The sequence below is a fragment of the Mesocricetus auratus genome, unplaced genomic scaffold, assembly GCF_017639785.1.
Source record: "Mesocricetus auratus isolate SY011 unplaced genomic scaffold, BCM_Maur_2.0 Super-Scaffold_100007, whole genome shotgun sequence".
Classification (NCBI taxonomy): Eukaryota; Metazoa; Chordata; class Mammalia; order Rodentia; family Cricetidae; genus Mesocricetus; species Mesocricetus auratus.
In genome coordinates, this window is record NW_024429191.1 from 82,791,950 (window position 1) to 82,810,059 (window position 18,110).

The 18,110-nt window shown below is 46.5% G+C and overlaps 1 protein-coding gene across 7 annotated transcripts in view; it reads right to left on the bottom strand.

The window, feature by feature from the left end:
• The window catches only part of Marchf10 (membrane associated ring-CH-type finger 10), a 95,390-nt gene that overhangs the window by 7,279 nt on the left and 70,001 nt on the right, over positions 1–18,110 (bottom strand). For 5 of the 7 annotated variants that reach the window (XM_040749905.1, XM_021227152.2, XM_040749909.1 and 2 more), the window contains exons 8-10: positions 14,399–14,565; positions 11,385–11,494; positions 2,893–3,009 (exon numbers count right to left, since the gene is read on the bottom strand). In XM_040749905.1, coding sequence (XP_040605839.1) covers positions 2,893–3,009; positions 11,385–11,494; positions 14,399–14,565 — 394 coding nt within the window. The remainder of the gene's footprint in view (positions 1–2,892; positions 3,010–11,384; positions 11,495–14,398; positions 14,566–18,110) is intronic. The other 2 variants (XM_040749906.1, XM_040749908.1) reach the window with 1 other exon arrangement.

An 18,110-nucleotide genomic window follows, 5' to 3' on the forward strand; every position in this document is an offset into this window, starting at 1 on the left:
CATCACAGATAAGCTGGTCTCACCACCACACTTTCCCTGCTATGATGATGTATGGTACCTCAAACTGTGAGCCAAAATAAATCCTTCCTTCAGTCATTGAATTTTTTATGTGTTTTATCACAACAAGAAGAAAGTAATCGACTGACCACTCAGTCCCTCTGGATAGCACAGTGCATGCTGGGGTGAGGAAGTGACAGTCACCACCACGGACAGCATTTATCACAAGGTCTCTTCGTGAGATATAAGCAAGAAGTCCGATGTGAAGGTTTCTCACATGCTTCTGGCAAAGGAGTGAGGTTTCTCTTCCATGTCAGTAATCTCTTTTAACAAATGCTACCCTCAGATTCTGGAAATCCTGAGACGAAATCGGGAAGAGGTGGATTTGACACTGTCTACTGGCCTCCAGATTTCATGTAGATGTTTGTTTTTTAAAAGATAAAAAAAACCTTTTTGATTATGTATATATATATATGTGTGTGTGTGTGTGTGTGTGTGTGTGTGTGTGTGTGTGTGTGTGTGTCTGGGTGTGTGGGTATGTGCATGTGAGTGCACTAACTATGAAGGCCAGGAGAGGGCGCAGATCTCCTAGATGATGGAGTTACAGCCCGTTGCAAGCCCCCTGAGGTTGGTGTTGGGAATGGAGTTCAGGTCATCTGCAACCTGTAACCTTGTAACCACTGAGCCATCTTTGCAGCCCATGTGGAAGCCTCTTTATTGGCTATTTATAACCAGTTACTGCTGTGAGCTTGGAGTGTGTGGGGTGTGCTTCAGGGTTCCCCAAGTTATATGGGAGCTGGTGGTGAGAAAAGTGTGTTGCTTTTCCCTTCCTATCCCTTCTGCTCTGGTTCCCAGCATGCCTCTGGCACAGCTTATTCCTTTTCCAGAACAGACTTGCCAGGAGTTTCCTGAGAGGCAATGCTGTGGGGCCTTGGTTTCCATCCATGGGAATGTCCCGTCTGTCTTCTCCTGTTTGCTTTGGAACCCTACTGGGTGATGTTGCTTGTGTTTGCTGGCTGACACCAGGGCCATCTGTAACCCACATCAACCCTGATGCTTTGAAGTTCAATGTGTAATAAAGAGCTCATTAGAAGATGCAGGATCATGAAAATGAAGTTACAGAAATATTAACAAAGGACCATTTCCTGCTTCTGGTACGTTTCCTTTTTTTTTTTTATTTCTATGAAGAATTTATGTCACCATTAAAACCATGGGAAAATTAAGAAAAGGCAGGCCTGGGCCACAGAGAGGTTGACATTCCTCAGGAGATACGTTGGCAGAAACCCAGCCTGTTGTCTTCATTGAGCACTCAGGGAATAAGGGAAGAATTTAGTCAGAAAAAATTAGAAATGGTCCATAGTTCATGTGACCACAGGTTTGAATTCCTCATTTTCTCTTTTTGAGACAGGGCCTCACATTCTAGGCCAGCCTTGAATTTGCTGTGTACCTGAGGATGACCCACATTCTAGGCCAGCCTTGAATTTGCTGTGTACCTGAGGATGACCTTGAATTTCTGATCCTCCTGCCTCTGTCTCCCAAATGCTGGCATGTGTCACCAGTCCTGGCTCGTGTGGTGCTGGGGATCCAACTCATTGCTTCATGCATGCTAGACAAGCACTCTGCCCAACGGAACTGCATCCCCAGCCTTCAAATCCAGCGTGGGTTTTTTTTTTTTTTGAAATAGGGCTTTACCGTGTAGACCAGGCTAGCCTCAAACTCAGAGTTCCATCTGCCTCTGCCTCCTGAGTGTGGGGACTAAGGGCGTGCACCGTCACACCTGGCCCCGCCTCCAGTGCTTTGAATAGAAATGGAAGTGTAAAGACATGAATGACTATCCTCCAGCCTCCGCAGTGATGGTGTTGGAAGATGTCTGCAGTCCACTTGAGGGGGAGCAGAGAAGGGAGAGGAAGAGAAGGAGAAAATAGGAAGCAAAGATAAAGAGGGGTTCAGGGCTCGGATGGCAGGCAGAGCGCTGAAATTGCCTCTAGTACCACCAGTGACTTGTCCACGTGTTGTGTGTGTGTGTGTGTGTGTGTGTTTGGTCCATGTGTCCCCCCCCCCATGCCGACAGGAGCAGGCGTCAAGAGCAAGGCCTCCAGGGGTGTCCTGGAAGTCCCAACATTAGTGGTGCAATCAGTCCCTGGCATGACTGGGCAACTTCCCTTTCCTCTCAGGGTTCTTGCCTCATGTGGCCACGGGAAGCCATTTGACGAAGTGGGAAGTTCCCTAGAGCTCAAGGTGCTGAGACTCCAGAGCCCCCCCCCCAGCACGGTTGACCTTGCTGAGTGGCAGGGCGGCTTCTCACGTCATCCATGTTATTCTTGCTGGCCCCACCTCCTTATTAAAGAACAGCCATCCGGTACATACATGGTCATTTGCCAGATGGGGCCACTATCAACACCTTTACTTCCTGGCAGCCTTAGGGACACACACACACACACACACACACACACACACACAGTACCCGGATTCAAAACACAACCGGCAGAGCTGACACCTCGGAGTATGGCTGCTTACCAGCTCTCAGGAGTGGAGTGACCTGCTTCTGCACAGAGTCCCTTTGCTTGAGCAAACTGCACACCCTCACAGAGCATCCGTGACAGCAGCATTCTTGCACACCTGTTTTGCAGGGCAGGTCTCCCTAGAGACACTTCACTTACATGGCCACTGACAACCACTTAATTACTATTTGTATTTGACAGTAAGCAATTATGTGATTATACCTGCCTTCAGCCAGAGGTCACCGCACAGACACTTAGCAGCTACTAAATCTTAGACCTAACAGTGACAGTCCTGGACCTTGTCAAGTGACCCTGAGGACTTCAGGAGATGGCATGGCTAGGAGATGACATCACGTGGTGTTCTGGGCTGTGCCGCCCCGGGAGCTGCACTTACCCTCTCTCTGGAAGCCCGCCTGTAGTTGAGTGTCATGAGTTCTGCAAACCTCTGTTCATATAGGTAAAGCAGCAACACCAGATACAAGCCGGAGTTCATCAGCTCACTCTGCGCCTGCTTGTGGAAGAGGAAACCGCAAAGTTCATCCCACAAAATATCCATAGGCTCAGCCACAGCATGGAAGTGAGAAAGGGGAAGGGGTTCAAGCCCGGGGAAAGGCAAGACAGAGCAGGAGGGGGCTGGGGGGAAGGAGCACAGCCACCTTCCTACAGTTCTCTGCTACCCAGGAGAGGGGGCTCTGAGAAAGTTCCATTTGCCAGGCTGAATCCCATCCCTCAGACATTTGAGTCTTCACTGAAGCCAGTGCCGTGGGGTGAACAGGGCAGAATGGCTCGGAGCTGGCTGGTGGGATCACCCTGTCAGGAGAGAGCTCACAGACAGAGGTCTGCCGAGGGCAGGAGAGGCTGGCTGAATGCCACATGGGAGGGAGATGGATGTGATGGCAGGTTGGGAGAGGGTGTTAATTACAGAAGTGTGTGTGTGTGTGTGTGTGTGTGTGTGTAGAGAGAGGGGGAGGGGGGAGAGAGGAGAGAGAGAGAGAGGAGAGAGAGAGAAGGAGAGAGAGGGGGAGAGAGGAGAGAGAGGAGAGAGAGGAGAGGGGGGAGAGGGAAGGAGAGAGAGAGGAGAGAGAGAAGGAGAGAGAGGAGGAGAGAGGAGAGAGGAGAGAGAGGAGAGAGAGAGGAGAGAGAGAGGAGAGAGAGAGAGAGAGAGAGAGAGAGAGAGAGAGAGAGAGAGAGAGAGAGAGAGAGAGAGAGAGAGAGAGAGAGAGAGAGAGAGAGAGAGAGCAGGGAATTCAGAGGGCAAACTTTCTCCAGGCTGGTATGGCTAGAGCATATTGGCAGGAGTTTGTTTTGCATTTTAAAAGACGTATACATGCATACAATGTATTTTGCTCATGTCCATTCTCTACTCTCCTCCTCCCAGACCCTTCCCTGTATCCCTTCCCCAACTTTATGTCCTTTTCTTGTTTATTATTTCCTTTTATAACTGAGTCTTTAGTTCCTTGGTTGTGCTACACAGCCCTTCTTGAGTCATCCCTCCCATGAACACTAGTAAGGACTCCCCTCTGCAAGGGGAGGAGGGGGACCCCCCATCTGTCCTCCCACCAAATCCCCTGGGTGGTGGTGTTCCAGGAAGGGTCAGCCTGTACCCAGGGAACAACCCAGACCCTGGGGACTAAAATCCCCTTCAGGGGTCAGGACCCTTTACAGCATCCTTGGGAGGGGTCAGAACTGTTGACAGTGTCCAGGTTAACATATTAAGGTGACAGGGCGGCCACCTGGGGCTGTATATCTTCTTCCTGCAGCTGCAGATGCACTCGCTCCCTGGCCACCCCCACCCCCCCCCATTCCCAGTTGATCAAGGGCAGCTCAGGAAGTTGGCACGGAACCCAAGTCTCCCAGGACCCAGTGGCCTCCAGGAAAGGCTGGCTCAGAAGCTGAGCAAGGATCCGCATGCCCTTCCTTATGTGTTTGGCCATCTCCGGTTCTCGGTGTGACAAGTGGCCTCAAGGTCACTGTGTGAGGCCTCTGTACTGTGCTGCCTTTTAAGACTGAAACTCACTGTCCAAAGCACTTAGACTCCTATTTTTAGCCTTGGAGTGTGTATGTGTGTGTGTGTGTGTGTGTGCTCTTCTGACCTTGACCCAAAGCAGGCATCTCCCCCTCCCCATATTTTCTGTTTTATACATCTTCCATTCCCTGTCTGCATCCCTACTGCTCCTTTTCAGGACCATTTCCAGAGCCACCTCCTCCAGGAAGCCTTCCTAGTGTGTGCTCTTCCACCCCAGCCAAGCCCCCCTTAACCCTGCCCCCACTCTCTCTGCTAGAGGGTTTTCTCTCTTTGCTGGGGGTGGGGGCTGGGGGAGATGACTTTCAGAGCAGACTCTCTGGCAAGAAATGGCAAAGCAATCAGCTAGAAAATGGCTTGGAGCGATTGGGTTTGTCAAAGCTTTTGGGGGAAAATCATTTACTTTTTATGGCTCAATGAGGCCTGGAGGCATGCAGATGGGAAAATACCCACTAATGTTTTCTGCAGATAATTTGAAAAGTCACTTCTAGTAGATCATGCCTCTTCTCTGTTCCATGGGAGGGAACCTGTCATGCGAGTCATAAATATCCTTGTCGTAATGAGGGGCTGACCAATCAAAGAGGAGTGTTGGCAGGTGACTGGGAGCCAGGCTTTCTGTCCCCCACAAGATCTGTTCGGCAGATCCCAGGGAACTACATTTTGGAGAGTTATTTACTGGTGCCATTCCTGACCCACTCCTCCCCTGACCCAATGACATGTCACTCTTCCTCTCAAGTGGAGTTTCCCTGGTCATCAGTCTGAAAGGACTGGGGGAGGGGAAGAGGGGGTGGTGACACTAGCAGAAGCAGGGGACACTGTGGACAGAGCTCTGGGAGCTTCTTTGCCTCTTAGTCATTTCCCTTTTCTCCCCAGCTCCTATCTTCTGGTTTCTTTTTTTTTTTTTTTTTCCGAGACAGGGTTTCTCTGTATTGTTTTGGAGGCTGTCCTGGAACTAGCTCTTGTAGACCAGGCTGGCCTCGAACTCACAGAGATCCGCCTGCCTCTGCCTCCCGAGTGCTGGGATTAAAGGCGTGTGCCACCACCGCCCAGCTTCTTCTGGTTTCTTTAAAATGAACTAATTATTGTACACATGTGGATCGTGTGTGTGCATGAAGCGTGTCTGTGTACGTGTGCACGCATGTCACGGCACACATATGGAGGTCAGAGGAAAACTGTGCAATCAGTTCTCTCTTCCTACCTCTGTGTGTTTCCAGAGGTGGAGCTGGGTAGCTTGGCTTGAGAGGCAAACACCTTTACCAGGTGAGTCACGCAGGCTGCCCTCCCTTTGCTTTGCAGTCCTTGTGGTCAAGAGATTCACTCTGATGGCAAGTGTAGGCATCTATATCACGGACGGCAGAAGCTGACGCCTGGATCCTTCAGTGTGCTCCAGAGAATCCAGGCCCTGGGTCTAAAGGTGATTAGGAGTGTGCACGTGTCCAAGGACATCTGTCCTTGACTGAGATGAAGGTCAAGCCCGAGCTACCGAGAAGTGACTGCCAGAGGCCATGGAGACACTCCAGTGTGCCAGAGCAAACATGGTAGGGGTACATCTTCGGGAGACCATGGGTGGGGTCCTGAAAGTCCTGCAGACAAGATGGGCCATCTGACACTGTGATTTTGGGTAAACAACTTTAACTGTGCAGTGCCAGGGCGACTCCGGTTCATAAAAGGGGACAGGTAACCTCTGTTCTGCCTGTTTCCTGCAGGCGTTATGTAAATTGAGCTAACACAGGTGGCCTTGATATTTTGCAAAACAAATACATCCTGCAGGAGGCAAGAACTAAAAGTGGGATTTCATGAATACTGTGCCTGAGGTCTGGGGACAAGCCTTTTGCACCTGGACTCCTGGTGTCTGGCCCAGTGCCTCAGGCACAGTGTGTGCTCAGTAAACATAAGCACAGGTGAAATAAGACTAAAACCTGGGCTTTTCCATGGCCCTTGTTCTGACTCTCCCATGCCGTACTCTTGCTCACTTCTGTTCCTCACTGGAAGGCAGTTGTGCTGGTCTTGGGTACTCTTATATATCCCAGCACTGCGTGGGGCACACAGTAGATGCTCAATAAGAGCCTTGAGCGGTAACCTTTTTTATTATGGAGATTTCCTCACAATTGAAAACCAATGACAACTCTCTCCATCCCAGGCCAACTTTGGAACTTCTGGAGTTGCACCTGGGAATTAGCATTTGAATAGGAAGAAAGACTTGCAACTAAAGGTTATAAGCTGTCATCTGGGGTGGTACACTATGGGGGCTTTTTGCATGCTTTTGTTGTTGTTTATGTGAGATTAACCCATGCTGGTTTCAAACCTGCTTTATAGCTGTCAAAATGTTTGCAGAAAAAGGTCTGGATACAGGCTAATGACATAAGAGTCCCCTCTAAGGGAGACATTTAGGTTAACAATGATTTTATAGTTTTAAATTATGTGCTTTGCAACCGTGGTTATTAATTTTTTTTGGATAATGTTATAAGGGAGGGCAGCTTTAAGTTATAATAGTAATGCTGGGACAATTCATGTAACAAATATTTATTGACTACTTATTTTATAATAACAAATATTATTGACTGCTTCTAGATCAGAACCATGCATTATGATACAAACCAAGGCACAACTGCAAACCACATATGCAATTTGAAAAATTATAGCAACCTTGTGAAATTTTTAAGAATCAGTGAAATTAATATGAACAAGATATTTTATTAACCCAGTATATCTAAAACATTATTTCAATGTATAATTATAGCTATATGTTGCTTAAGCCCAGGGACACATTCTGGGAAATGTGTTGCTAGGCAATTTCATTGTGTGACCATCAGAGTGCACTTACACAAACCTAGATGGCATAGCATGCTAAACACGGGGGCCTCATGGAATGCAGCATCCACACGTGCAAATCTAGTGTTTGCTGAAAGGACATTAAGCAGCCTGGGGACTATAATCTAAAATTATCAATGTGCCATTTAATTATTTATTTACTCATTAGAGTGCACGTGGGAGAGAGTGTACCACGTCACACAGGAGGGCAGAGACAACTTTAGGAGTCAGTTCTCTCCTTCCCCACGTGGGTCCTGGGGATGGAGTTTAGATTGCCAGGCTTGTGCTGCAAGCACCTTTACCCAGTGAGACATCTCACTGGCCCCAGAGTTATGTTTTTGTTTGTTTTGTTTTTGTATTAATTCTTTAATATAAAGTCTATATTTTGCTCCCAGTTTTGAAGAAGAATTTTACAGGGTATAGATCTCTAGGCTGGCTGGGTTTTTAAGTATTTCATTCCACTTTCACGTGGTTCCTGTATAAGGCTATCTTTGCTTTTTAAAGTATTAGAAATGATGTACCTGTTTTTATTTTACATATGGCTTAGTTAGAGTTTCTATTGTTGTGAAGAGACACCAGGACCAAGACAACTCTTATAAAGGAAGACATTTAATGGGGTGGCTTATAATCTCAGAGGTTTAATCCATTATCATCATGGTGGGACATGGCACTGTACAGGCAGATATGGTGCTGGAGCTGAGATTCCTACATTGACTCATAGGCAACAGGAAGTGGTCTGAGACACTGGGCGTGGCTTGAGCATATTGAGATCTCATAGCCCACCTCCACAGTGACACACTTCCTCCAACAAGGCCACATCTCCTAAAAGTGCCACTCCCTCTGGGTCAAACCATCACAATGTGCATTGGTATTTTGCCTGCATATATGTCTGTGGGAGGGTGTCGGATCTCCTGGAACTGGAGTTACAGACAGTGGTAAACCGCATACACGTATGTATGTATACTATATACATGAAGTGCCCATGGTAGCCTGAAGAGTAAGTCTGATTCCCTGGAGCCAGAGTTGCAGACAACTGGGAGCAGTCGTGTGGGTGCTGGGAACCTAGCCTGGGTCCTCTGAAAGAGCAGCGCTGCCCCAAGGGCCCTTCTGTGAGACCGAATCTCCCTAGTTGTGGTGTTAGGACCCTGGTCCCCAGGGCCACACTGTTGGGAGGTGAAGCCTTCAGAGGTCCTCGGGCCACTCTGCAAGCTCTTGAAGGAGAATACCGAGTTCCAGCACCTTCTTCTCCCTCTGCTCTTTCACACTTCTGCGGTGCGGTGTGCCGCCTTCACCCCGACGTAATAGGACTTGCTCAACCTTAGACCTCAGCCTCCAGAGCCAAAGCAAAGTTCCAGGCAGTTCATTATAGGGATGAAAGCTGACTAACATACCCACTGTGAAGTATGACGGTGGAAACCTTATCTGGGGAGGGAACGGGGATGAGCAAGAGGCAAGGGAGAAAGGACGGGTTAGGGTACACAGGAGTCTCTACTACCTAGGCGGACAAGAAGGCAGTTCGGGTCACCAGTAGCCAGTATTGTTTCAAACTTCTGGAGTCTGACCCCCAGTGGTTTATTTTTGTAGGCATATTTAAGTGGAGCACATGTTGGTAAAACATTTTCTGGTGATGATTAACTCAGTCCAGCATGACTCAAAGCACACATAAATCTCCTTGAGGAACAAAGTAAGCTAAATAAGATCAGCCATGACCACATCGAAACTCTTCGTAAAGTCCTTAAAAGTGGGCTCTATAGATTAAGAAAAACAAGCTTCCCATAAGGGTGTGGTGCAGAAAAAAATCTCTAGTCACACAGACAGCATAAAGGTCATCAGGCTAGAAAACATGTCTGCCCCAGCCAGGCGCTGCATTCCTTCCCTTGGGGAACAACCCTGTGTGCCAACATTTCAGGTCCCCCTAGTGCTCATCACAAGCACAAAGACCTCTGTGACTCCTACAACAGTGTGTGTGAATGTGACAAGAGCAGTCATACATGTCTGAACATGCCTTAATAGACCCATTGTTTCTTCTTGAATTTTTAGGTTTTATGTGGACGAGTGTCTGTGTGCCACAAGCCCACCTGGTATCTGCAGAGGCTGGAAGAGGAGGTCAGATCTCCTGGAACTGGAGGTTACAAAAGGTTGGGAGCTGCTATTGGGGGCTGGGAACTGAACCTGGGTTCTCTTCAAGAGCAGCCAGTGCTCTGGCCCCTGAGCTGTCTCATCCAGCCTCCAGCTGTTTTTTATGCTAAGTAAAAGCTCCAATAACTTAAAAATCCACAAAAAAGCTGGGACGCTAACCTAACCCTATTGTTTAAAGAGGGTCTGGGAGAGGGAAGAAGCTTAAATAAGGACATCAAGATGAAGACCTGTGATTGCATCCTGGTGGACTTACAAGACGGAGAAAGATCTGAACACACACACACACACACACACACACACACCTGTCCCTTTTCATGTGATGTCATATCCTGCTTCAGGAATCTGCCAGCCAGCAGATCACCACCAGATATGGGCCCTTGAACCTAAGAACATGATCTACACAGTAATCTTTCTCTGTGTGTTTGTGTGTGCTCAGTGTAGTCAACCACTGCCCTTGTAGCTCTAAGCCTGTTTTCTTAATAATGTTGTCCAGTCTCACACATTTTGTTATAGTATTGACAAATAGATGAAGGAAGTGTCTTAGTTATGGTTTCTATTACTGCGATGAAACACCATGACCAAAAAGCAAGTTGGGAAGAAAAGAGTTTATTTGACTTATATGTTCGTTTTGCTGTCCATCACTGAAGACAGTCAGGACAGGTACTCAGACAGGATAGGAACCTGGCGGCTAAAGCCAATGCAGAGGCCATGGAGGGAGCTGCTTAGTGACTTGCTCATCAAGGCTTGCTCAGCCTGCTTTCTTATAGAACCCAGGACCACCACCATGGGCTATGCCCTCCCCTGTTAATCACAGAATGAAGAAAATATCCTGCAGCTGGATCTGATGGAGGCATTCGCTCAATTGAGATTCTCTCCTTTCGGATGACTAGTTTATGTCAAGTTGACATAAAACTAGCCAGGACAGCAAGTACAAATTCAATATAAAATGTGATATTTTACTTGCCTTTTTTGGTATCAAGTATTTGATTTAGTGAGTATTTATCATATACAATATGTATTGATTAGAACTAGCCGCCTTCTCATTAATCACAGGTGGCTTGTGGCTTCTCTACTGGAGAGTGTAGTTCTAAACAGAAGATTGTTTGCCTGAGAATTAAGTGATTAACTTTGCCTTGAGCATAAATCACCTTCCACCTGAGGTTAATTAACTTTTTCACATTCTCAGCAATGTAATCCGAATGCCCCAGGAGAGTTGTCTCCACTTATCCTACGCCCTCCAACCCTCCCCGTGGGTTGTAACGAACACATAAGCATTTACTTCATTCTTGTTAGCAGGTCTTCATTACTCAGAATACTCTATATTTAAGTTGGGGACCATTTCCCCCAAGACCTTGAGTTTATTTTCTGTTGTTGTTATTAAATTACTTCAGCAAATTTGGACATGGGGCTTGTCCAGACTTTCTTGCTGTTTGCAAGGGTTCAGTTGGCTACCCCAGGCTCTCCCTTTTGCCTGTAATAGCAGGTGGATGTCAATCAGGATGGCCAAGACTTCTCAGTTTTCCGGTGTTCCAATTTAAATTTAGTGACATACCTTCTCAGAGGAGTGAGCCAGATAGACTCAAATCCTTATCACACTTGGGCTTTTTACAATCCTTAGACCAAGGAGCTTAAGTTACTTTCTGCTTGAACCTCTAATCTACTTTTTATTTATTAATGATTGGTTTATTTAATCTTTGTGTATGAGTGTGTGTGCCTGGTGCCCACACATGCCAGAAGGGAGCATTGGGTCCCCTGGAACTGGAGTTACAAATAGTTGTGTACCACCATATGGGTGCTGGGAATCAAACCCAGATCCTCTTGAAGAGCAGCAAGTACTCTTAACCACCGAGCCATCTCTCTAGATCCTTTGCCTACTCTAGACCAGGGAGAAGGTGGCAGCAATATTGTCTTACCCGGAATTGCTGGTGCTTGTGGTAGAATTCAGTCATGTTGAAGTCATCTAGGTCGACCAGAAGGCTTTGTTTACACATCTCACAGGTCTTCACAGTACCCAGATCTGCTCCTGGAATCAAGAGTAAGAATTAAGAATCATATGTAAGGGAGTATAGTTTGGAAGCTCTCTCTGTCTCTCTGTCTCTCTGTCTCTCTCTCTCTCTCTCTCCCTCCCTCTCTCTCTCTCTCTCTCCCTCCCTCTCTCTCTCTCTCTCTCCCCTCTCTCTCCACACATTTTTATAGTTATACATTTTATGTATATGAGTGCTCTGTCTTCATGCATACTAGAAGAAGGGATCAGATCCCATTACAGATGGTTGTGAGCCACCATGTGGTTGCTGGGAATTGAACTCAGGCCCTCTGGAAAAGCAGCTAAGGGCTCTTAACCATTGAGTCATCTCTCCAGCTCCCCCCACCCCCACCTTTAGGTTATATGCAACTCTGAATCTGTGCTGCACTCTGGACAGGAGATATTTTGAAACTGAACTTGTGTGTGTTATGAATTCCAAGCTTCAGTGATTCTCCTAGTCAGTCATCTTCTGGAGAAAATGACCTTGAATCTGAGCTCTGAACATCTTTTTCCCTTTGTGGTCATTTATTATTTGAGCTTCAGGCAGGTGAAGTCTCCATAACTTTTAAATAACAGGTCTTGTTTCTATCTAAATATGTAAACATAATGCTTCATAGAATTGGAATTGCTACCCGGAAAGGAAGCCTCTGTAACACAGGCCTTTGCAGGAGGAGTGACTGTTGGACCTATGGTCTCCCTCGTCCCTTGCAGACCTAACAGTTCTGCAATAAATAAATTAGTACCAAACCCACAGAAGATGCTATCCTCGGCCAATGACTTTCCTCCCACATGAGGCAAGGGAGTGAGGGCCCAGGTTAGGACTCTAGGCACAACAGTATCTGGGTTAGACTCATTTGGGAAAAGGAGAAGACGGCTCCCTGCGCTGCTGTCCTTATGAAAATGTGACCAGCACTTGCTCCACTTGTACCCAGTTTGCTCTGTTTCCCCGAGGAGGCAAAAACAGAAGCTGCAGAGCCTCTGTGGCTGTTTGGTGGTAACCTGCTCCCCCTCCCCCCACGTGCCCCCCTTCCCCCGCGTACCCCCCTTCCCCGCTCAGTATAGCTGCAGCATTGAGTTAATGTTTCTTACTAGGAAACAGATCAGTTGCCGGCATCTTTCTTTTCCTCTTTCTTTCTTTCCTTTTTTTTTCAGCATCAGCAATGCTATTACTGACTGGGCATCCATGCATCTTTCATTCTAATCCTGCTGAACGTATCCAAGCGCCAAAGCAACATCATCTTTAACTTGTTTTTTTTTTTTTGGCCTGTGCTAAATGTTTAATTGGCTTGAATTTCTCGTAAGAGAAAGCCTTTGCATGGCTGTTGTAGAATTTGTTCCTCTAAGCAACACAGCCACATGGTCATCAGATTAGCTATGCCTGCTTGCAAGAGTCCATCACAATAGACAGGGCCTGAGGTCCACTGACAAGGAGGTAGTGGGGAGAGTCCCTGGGCTTTCGGGCACTCCTCTCAGCCATATGTGGTTCTGCCCTAACTGCATGTGGCTCCAGGGTCTAGAGAGGTCCTGGAGTATACAGTTTTGGGGAAGTGACTCGAAGAAGGCTACGGGTGAAGACTTGCCAGTGCAGCCGTTTCACACTGAGTAAGCCCAATGAACCCATTCGTTCTCCAGGTTAAACTTGGGTGGAGTCATACTTTGGTTCGTCACTGGGACCTTATGGAGAAGTAGACCTTGTTTACATCTCTCCAGGGAAGGAGATCAGCTGATGCTCTCCCAAACACCTACCCAATTTGTATTGAGTTCTTTCCTTGTAGATACTGATTTAAGTGTTTGGGGATTGATTCTGTATTTCTTTTGGGAGAGAAAATCCACCCATGGAGGGAGAGTGTCAGTTAATATGATAACCCTGATGACATGGTGAAAGCATATGGCTACAACCCGTGGGGGCAGGATAAAGTTCTAGATCTGCTACCTGGCCAGAGACAAGGCTGTAGAAGAGGAGAGAAACAGGGTCTGGCTGAGGAGTACCAATTCCAGGGAGGGTAGTCTGAAAGACACAGCTGCCATTTTATACCTGACCGCCAAGATAGAGACCCTTTCAGCTAATCTCCCCCAGCTTAGATATTCTAGCTCCTTCCTCATTATGCAAGGCATGCTTCACTGTCTGCCAACCTCCCATGTATCTGTATTTAGGTTGTCACTTCCTGGGAAAGTTGAGAGGGGGCTTCACACCCAGCTCTGAGATCAGTCTGACAAAACTGCCACATGCAAAGCCCTTTAATGTAGATCTAGAAAATCAGAGTGACACTCTACTGAACCCTCCGGCAAACAGGCAGCTTTGCTTGAGCTCTTTTTAAAAGAGATTTTTATTTATGAGAATGTGTATGCACACACATGTGTGAGTAACTATAGAGGCCAGAAGGGGGCGCCAGATCTCCCAGACCTGGAGTTACAGGTGGTTATAAGCTGCCTCATGTGGGTGTTAGGAACTGAATTTGGATTCTCAGAAAGAGTAACAAGTGCTCTTAATCTCTGAGTCATCTCCCCAGCCCCTCCTCCAAATGAAGTAGACTTCTGTGTGTGTTTGTGGGGGGTATCTCATGCTACTAAGTGGATGTTTGCTGAGGGTTTACTGGCCACCCATGTCCTCTTCTTTCCTCCTTGGAGATGACTTTATCATATTGTCCAGGTGTCATGTGGGAGGAGAATTTGTTTCCAAGATTCTCTCAGATTTAAAACACACACACACACACACACACACACACACACACACACACACACACACACACACGACATCCATTTACCTTCCCATCACAGCATTTAGAAACAAGAACCCTGGGCTTGGCCAAATTTCCCTGACAGTGAGCGGCTGACAAGGCTCCCAGCCCACACTGGCATCTCAGATTAATTATATGCCGCAGCCTCTCTTCCTTCCCCACCTACCTGATGTTATTTTCACTTTCAGCCACTTTTTCAGGCACTCTTGGTGAACGAACTGCAGGCTTCCCACACAGCCACAAGGCTCCAGGAGGGGGTTGGTTGGGGAACCCCCGGCTATCTGACAGATGCGACACAAGTCTCCCTCCTCCTCCGAGTCCTCCTCCAGGAGACTAAACAGAAAACAAGCCTCGTGACCAGGAGTCCCCACATTTGTTGTTTCTATAAATACCATTTCCCAAGGTACTCATGGGAGAAGGGGGAAGGAACACGCCTGTCTGCTGGGGTTCTAACCTGTGAGGATTTCTCCAGATGAAGTTATTGATCATTGATGCACACTTTCCTATGCAGTCACTGATAAGTGTGAGCTCTGTGGAAGGGACCAATCAAGAAATGAGTAGCAAGATGGGGCGTGTAACTCAGTGGTCAAGTGTTTGTCTAGCACGTGGGAGGTCATGGCTTCCATTCCCATCAGTACAAAACGGTGGTGAGGGTGTGTGTGTGTGTGTGTGTGTGTGTGTGTGTGTGTGTGTGTGTGATTAGGCCGAGAGAGCCCTTCTCTCTGCCTTAGTCACCCCGAGGAAGCTGGTTATGTCAGCTGGTAAACTCACAGGAGTCATAGTCAGAGCTCCTGGTTTCAAAGCTTGCCTCCAAAGCTTTAGAGTTATGTTTACAAATGCAAACTAGAACTGTAAAAGAAAAAAAAAAGCCCATGCCAGTCTCCATGCCAACCTCTCAACCTCCCTAACGCTGTGACCCTTAAATACAGTTCCTCATGTTGTGGTGACTCCCCAACAGTAAAATTATTTCATTGCTACTTTATAACTATAATTTGCTTCTGTTATGAATCTTAATATAAATATCTGATATACGATCCTAAAGGCGTTGTGACCCACAGGTTGAGAACTGTTGCACTATGCTGTATAAAATAAGAATATAAAAATACTAGAAGAAAATAATTATGAACATTTGAGTGGTCTTGTGTGGCAGCAAATGCAAGCCCTGTAAGGAACGACAGATTGACAGATATCCCAGGGTTTGATTGTGTGTGCATGTGCGTGTGTGTATGTGCGCGTGCACACGTGCACGTGGAGATCAGAGGTTGATGTTGGGTGTCTTCTTCTATTGCCCCCCCTCCCCCCGACACAGGGTCTCACTGTGTAGCTTGGCTGGCCTGGAACATGCTACATAAAGCAGTGGGGTGTTAAACTCACAGAGACTGGTCCACGCCCACCTCCTGAGAGCTGTGCGCCACCATGCTGCGCTGTCCCACTTTGAATTTTAAGACAGGATCTCTCACTGAACCTGGAGCTCACCAGTTGGCTAGGCTGGCTGACCAGCAGGTCCTAGGGAGTCTCCTGTCTCAGCATGGATTTTTATGTAGATGCAAGGCATCCAACCTCAGGCCCTCACAAGACTACAGCAAGCACTCTACTCCCTAGCACCTAGAACTTTCTTAAAAAGTGATTTTATAATGCACATTATGAATCTTAGGCATGTGTGTTCCCTTTGATCAACAGGTGTATGTTTCTAGATACTATTATATGTAAAGTGGGGTTATGCTCTGAATGGAGAATCATCAAAAGGCAATAAACATTTAATATAAAGCCAGCCATCCTTTAAAAATTGATACAATACTGTAGAGTTAAAACAGCATTAAAAACATAGTTTGAAAGGAGAGGAATGAAAATGTTGTTCCCAGTAAAAATTATTTTCTATATAGAAAACCAAAACAATCTACAAAGTGCTGTACACAATAAGAGAGTTTAACAAAACACAGAGAAAATAAAAATTATAGTCAACTGCATTTCTATACACGAGGCACAAAGAGTTAGAATTGAAAATATCATTTCAATAGCAAACAACAGCAAACGAAAGAACTAGAGATGAATCAAAGGGCTTTTGTACAGAAAACGATAGACTTGCATAAAGACACAGAGGAGAGAGACGCAGAGCAAACCAAGAACCAGCATTTCAACATGTCAGCATCACTGAAACAGCACACAGGTTCAGTGAATTCCGATGAAAGAGCCCCAGCAAGCAGACCCTCACGTGTGTAGTCAAAGACTCTCTAAAGAACCTGGGGGAGGCTGTACACTGTCCTTTATCTCAGCCTCCGAATGCTGCAGGCATTAGGATGTTATGACACCAGGTCAGGGAAGACAGGCAAGACTAACAGAGCAGAAGGGACCTGTCACACGGATGGGTGTACTCAGCATCTGTGGAGCACAGGATGCATGACACATCTGCCAGTCTACACCAGAAGGACAACTACTTAATGCAGGAAGGAAAATCCCCACAAATGACCAGCATTTGGGAGGCAGAGGCAAGCAGATAGCTTATGAGTTTGACGTCAGCCTGATCTACAGAGTGAGTTCCAGGCCAGCCACGTCTGCATATTCACATGCTATCTCAAAATAAATAAACAAACAAATCTTCATTTACAAACATTTCCTAAAATGGACATTTTTGAAAAGATAAATGTTAAGATCTGTTATGTACAGAAAGAGAGAGCACTCGATAAGCAAACACTCGTGAATGATAGTTGTTTAATGCAGAGGCCCAAGTCTAGAAGCACTTGCATTTTAGAAGAGAAACTATTTTGAATCCAAAGACATTATGTTGGAATGGTTGGAGTCCAGACGTCTGACAACTATGTCTGAAGCTACATTTCGGGGTTGGTAAAGATGGGTGTGTGAGGTCTCTTGGACTTAGCCATGGATCGTCTTCTTGTAAGTTGCTTAACTACGAAAACAAGACACTGACAACTAGAAAACTCTTACTTAGCAGGATAGGTGTGGAGCCCCCTGTAATCCCAGGACTTGAGAGGCAGAGATGGGGGCCTTGGGGGAAAGTTGTGGTAGACTAGCAGGAACTGGAGGGCCCTGATTTACTGAGAGAACCCGCCTCGACAAATAAAGTGGTCAGCAATTGAAGAAGACACCTGATATCAAGTGCAGGCCTTTATATGGTCACACAGAGACAGGCACACGTGTGCACACACACACACATGATGTGCACACACTGGTGTGCATGTACACACGTGTGCACACATACATATGAAACAAAGAAAAGCAAGCTTTTCTTTCTGAAGAGGAGTGTGTACATTCTTTTATTTTCCCCTTCTTTTTCCATTCTTAATTCACTGTGGTGAAATTTTCCTGCTTGCAAATAGACATCGATAGGGTAATTAATGGTCCGGAGGAGCCATACCAACATGTACAAAGAGGGCTCATGTTTTAGGAATCAGTTTTATGATTTGGGCCCAGTAAACACCTATCATAAAAGAGATGGCAGAATTCTGACAGTGTTTAATGAAGGCTTTAAAAAGTTTCCAGTTTCATAGCTGTGAAATATCCCAAACTCACCTCAGGAGAAAGGAAAGATCAAAGAAAACGCAACTCAAAACAAGATCTTGTTTTGAGAGAGAGAGAGAGAGAGAGAGAGAGAGAGAGAGAGAGAGAGAGAGAGAGAGAGGGAGAGAGAGAGAGAGAGAACTTAAAATGAACGCAATGGTTACTTCAGTCTCACCCTTCAGAGAACTGGAGTAACTATGGTAACCGTTTGGGAATGGTCTTTTGGTTTGGAAGGTTTAAATTCTAGAACTGTTGGTTGAATTTGCAGTAGTCTCTGGAGGGAGAGCTGTGAACTTCAAGAACTGAATGGTTCCTTCTCTGGGGAGTTAGCAACCTTTTCAGAAAAGGAGAAGAAGAAAGAA